General features: G+C 33.7%; 2 protein-coding genes across 3 annotated transcripts in view; both read left to right on the top strand.

Moving 5' to 3' along the window:
• LOC137629001 (uncharacterized) overlaps positions 1–1879 on the top strand; it is a 13800-nt gene extending 11921 nt beyond the window's left edge. The window contains exon 9 of the mRNA XM_068360254.1: positions 1319–1879. Coding sequence (XP_068216355.1) covers positions 1319–1410 — 92 coding nt within the window. The 3' untranslated portion in view covers positions 1411–1879. The remainder of the gene's footprint in view (positions 1–1318) is intronic.
• The window catches only part of LOC137629483 (spermatogenesis-defective protein 39 homolog), a 225620-nt gene that overhangs the window by 28355 nt on the left and 192265 nt on the right, over positions 1–5000 (top strand). The window contains exon 1 of one of the 2 annotated variants that reach the window (XM_068360817.1): positions 4260–4689. The exons of the other annotated variant lie outside the window; for it this stretch is intronic. The gene's annotated coding sequence lies outside the window, so the exon portion shown is untranslated. Of the gene's footprint in view, positions 1–4259; positions 4690–5000 lie in introns of those variants that run through there. 2 annotated transcript variants of the gene reach the window in all.

Here is a 5000-nt window from a genome sequence, read left to right as displayed (position 1 = left end):
TTTTCTAGCTTTTGGATTTCACATATTTCAACCATTTCAACATTATAAATATGATCTTCCTAACGTACTCCAGCAATGAATCTTAAGATACGATAGTCACACCTTCTCATATCTTCCATTTTCTTTGCCATTGACATTTTTCTAATGTATATGGTAGTAAAGGACTATTGTACCCATAGGAGGGCTTTGCTCTCTGTACTAATGAAACATTTTTATATACCATCGCTTATAAGCTCATAAACTGTAGATTAGCTTGTAATAATAATAAAAATAATAATAATAATAATATCCGTTTCATTCATGTTGTTGTCATTGTTTAACTGCTCTCTGAACTTCTGCTTCACAGTCCAGCGTCTCTCCAAAGTAGCAGAAATATCAAACAGCTTCTAAAGACCTGCCCATCTATCATAAAATGCTTCCAAATTCATCTGCTTTCACCGTTGGCCCTTTTTGAATATTATGGCCATTTAAAACATCTTACTCCATGGAAAATTTCTACTTCTTTTATATAATATATCTCTAGAGTTCACATCTGATGGGTTCCTGGTTGCACTTTTCCTTTACTTTTCCAGTGACCATTGACGTTGCTTCTCTCTCTCTCTCTCTCTCTCTCTCTCTCTCTCTCTCTCTCTCTCTCTCTCTCTCTCTCTCTCTCTCTCTCTGTTGTTAACTATACCATCTTTAGATGATAGCTCACTAAAGTACCTTGGACTACCTTCCGGGTAAACCGTTACAGCCAATAACTATAAAAATCGACAGTGCACTCTGTGATATTTGATGGACCCCATTCATCTCAATCTCTTTCCATAACATTACCACTAATATCTTTTTAGATCTATTTATGGTAGAGTAACTTCGCTATTTTATTTTTCTCTGGTACATTTTGTCCTCGAAATGCTCATTTGATTACTTATTTTACCTCGGTAGTCAGTCAAATAGCTTTTCAATTCTTCTGATCACTAGTATACTGTATGACTTAGGTAGTAGGACAGTCTATTCTATTATAGTCTAACTGGCACAACTAATAAAATGTTCCACTGAAGGAGTAAAGTACTGGAAATCGTAATACTTTTTGCTATTTATTTTTATATTTTTTTCTAGTAGTATTGTTCCTGTAATCCCGTTTATAATGACTACTCCCGTAGTAACATAATTCTCTCTCTCTCTCTCTCTCTCTCTCTCTCTCTCTCTCTCTCTCTCTCTCTCTCTCTCTCTCTCTCTCTCTCTCTCTCTCTCTGACATGGAGCCAAACTGACAATCATCAATTTTTATTACACAACAGCAGAAATTCTACATTTTGTTCCATCTCCCATTCCAGTTGTCGTTACCAATTTGCTGTGGAAGTTCGAATACATCCCGGGTGAACACACGGACAACCTAGCCGTGGCGGTTGGAGGCTTCTGGACCTAAAACCTTTTCCTCCGAGTTGTTGTTCCACTGTGAGGTGCTGATGATGAGATAACAACTCTATGGTTATCTCCGCAGTTGTTCTACGTAAGATAAGACTCGTCTTGGATTTATAATCCGTCAAGTGCCAAATGTTTAATGAGTAACCATTCCTCTTATGCAGCCATAGTATGTTTACCTTTGTGGAATGTCTAGTCTTCTCGAAACCTACGACATGGGTAAGCAAAGAACGTTTTATTTAATCTTATTACATCGTAAATAATCATATGAATGAAAAAATATATATGTATCAGTAATATAGAAATAGTGAATGTGGGGAAATATTTGCCAGTTGAATAGTAATTGAATACTTTAAAAATGGGTAACTAGTCAATGCCAAATGGCTCTATTGTTATTACATCATCAGCCACAATATACAGGAGAATAAATGAAATGTACAGAACGACGAATGTGCTCTCTTATTCTGCAACAATTGTGTTGTAAAGTTATGGCTGAAATCAGCTTCAATTAAAAAGACCAACGGATGCAAATTGTTAAGGTTTGTTTTATATCCTTTATACAGTAGGCCTATGTCTAAAACAAAAAAAGTATTAATTTGGTTTTATTATTTTATTTGATATTTCTAACAATAAGTTATATTATTAATTCAAATGTATCCTTAGAAGAGACCAAGACGGTGGAAATTGTTTAACATAGGATTCTGAAAGCCCACGAAAACGGACAATCCCGTATTCAGCTAGCGATTGAACTTGTCCAACCATTTACCCCTCTTAATTGTGCTTTTGAGGCAAGTCTTTCCAAATAAATATAACAAATTACAATGCTTGAAATGGTTCATAACTAGATATTGGTTCCCAATTTAGAAGTGAATTGTATGACCTGGGGTCTAATGTTAACTGCAGAAAGTCAGAAACTGGACTGTTGCCAAATTTTAATCCTCGTTATCAGACACATTAATTCATCTAAGTTTATTTCTAAAAAGTGGCTAATTACAATTGGATTTTGTGGTTATTCACAAGGTAATATGAGTTCATACACGCACACACACACACACACACACACATACATATATATATATATATATATATATATATATATATATATATATATATATATATATATATATATATATATATATTATATATATATATATATTATATATATATATATATATATATATATATATATAATCTAGGTTATTTTTCTTTATTCCATAATCATCTTTTTTTTTATTCATGGATTTACTGTAAAAGAAACTTATACCACCACTGCAAATCCTTTAATGGATTTGTGGAATTTATGGCCGGGTGCTGGAACCAGGGAGACCACTCAGCACTGAAGTGCAATTGAAAGAAAAGTTTGCAGTTGGACAAGATGAAAGAAAGGAAGTAAAAACGGAGATAAAAAAATGCTAGAAGCTGGAAACAAATTAAGGTGAATTATGAACAGATCCCTAAATTAGAATCTAAAACATTTTAATAAAAAAAAAGACAAAGTTCGTCTTCAAGCCAAAATTTTTTATCGTTTAAAATTTTCCTCTGATTATTCAGAAAAGGTAAGAGAAACTGTTGAAGGTAATAAAAAAAAAAGAATGTTTATTATCAAGTTTCAGTAGTACTTTATATAACGGCTCCCTTTGGTAAACAGTCTTGTACGAAATCAAATTTATAAACGCAACATCACGTTTATCTCCCAGTTCTTATCAGTACTAAACAATCCTACGTAAATTATAAAGGATCCTACTAAAGAAGGATTCATTACAGTTTTATTTTCTTAGTTCGTAATTATACATCATAATTTTTCCGTGTTTACACACTTATTTAATCACCAACTTTCTTGAGCAAAAAAGGTAAAACATTTCCATTTGCTTGCCATATCACTTATTTCCATCTCTCTCTCTCTCTCTCTCTCTCTCTCTCTCTCTCTCTCTCTCTCTCTCTCTCTCTCTCTCTCCATCATGCCAACGGCGTCAATGACCTTATATGTCAGGATGCGTGAAAACTTTTAAATCAATCATTATGCCAAACTTAGGAATATGTTTGAAAAGGAATCTTTCCGTTGATCACTAGTATACTGTATGACTTAAGTAGTAGGACAGTCTATTCTATTATAGTTTAACTGGCACAACTAATAAATGCTCAACTGGAGGATTAATGTACTGGAAACTGTAATATTCTCTTTGTTATTTATTTTTATAACCGAGAAGTAAGGTGACGTCCTTGATATCAACACAACCACGGGTGCACCTTGTTATTGCGTTGTTTAGTAACAACGATATACGGTTAAAATCCTGGGCTACATAATAACAATGGCAGTAATGCATATTCTTAAGGTGTTACAGGTAACCATGTAAGTTAAAGAGTACTGTAAGACTCGAGGAGTCGAGGTCTAAAAAAATAGACCTTGGCTGGACTGTCAAGAAACCTGGCGTACGGACGGACGTGCGCAGATATTTTGAAATACCTCCAAGGTAATTGCTTTTAAATTACTTCAAACGTGATTTTATCCTCTGATTTATGAAATGTGCAACTAGATCTACCATGACCAAGGGGGTGGAACGTTGAATTTTCGAAAATGTTATAATTCACCCAAAGTGATCTCTGGTATTGTATCTTACACGCTGACAAGTTGTACGGTAAAATCGTAAGAAACGGCTGAGATATAGCCATTTTAAGTCCAGTGGCCTTTAACTAAATTTCTGAACCATTTGAGTAGCATAGTGGTCTTTTAAATTTTATTTTATATCTGTTATTGAAGTTATTCACGTAATTATTCAGTATTGTGAATTATCATTATGCGTCTGGCAGTGCTACAGTCTCTAAAGTCCCTGCAGCAAGCCGACTGCTGCAGACAAACGTTAGTAATTTAGTCATATTAGTGTAAGCAATTACATTGTTGTAATTTTCTCATTATCTAAAGTTTTTCGAGTGTTCATAAATCTTGGTATCATTTATTTATCGTTTTAATATATATCAAGTGTTGTCAGAATGCCAAAACGTGTTAGTTATGCAAATATTTGTGCCACCAACTAGCAAAGGCTAGAGAAACTAAGTTGGTTTGTTTACAGGCCTTGCTTACAGACAATGGCCTCTCCATCAACCGAAAAGTAGCTGTTCGTTGTAATAAGTCAATATTTACGCTGTAGAGTGAGTTGATGTCGATTTTATTATGAATTGGATTTTGATACGAAAAGATTCGATACGGACATAGAATGAAATATATAAAGTGGAGACGTGGTAACGAGAATGTAGAAAAAGATGTAGATGTCAGGGCTATTCCTTGGTGAGTGTTAGAACTTTATTTTAATGTACAGTATTTTGTTCCTGTATGTTTTAGAATTTTGATTAATGGACGACGAATCGTGGGAATTTAGAAAAAAAAATCTTATCTTCATAGCTGTTTTCTGTTACACGATTTTTTCACCTCTAAGAAGATTTCCTTATTTTTAGATCAATTTTAAAAATAAATGTATCGGTGACTTAGGAAAAAATGTAAATTTTTAGGAATTATTTGGAATTTTGCTGAAGAACGGGGAATCTTGGGAAATCCGAAAAAGACAAATATACCGCTAAAGCTATTTTTCTGTTTCGTGT

Source organism: Palaemon carinicauda, chromosome 37 (assembly GCF_036898095.1).
Source record: "Palaemon carinicauda isolate YSFRI2023 chromosome 37, ASM3689809v2, whole genome shotgun sequence".
Taxonomy (NCBI): Eukaryota; Metazoa; Arthropoda; class Malacostraca; order Decapoda; family Palaemonidae; genus Palaemon; species Palaemon carinicauda.
This window is presented reverse-complemented; position numbering and strand designations above follow the sequence as displayed.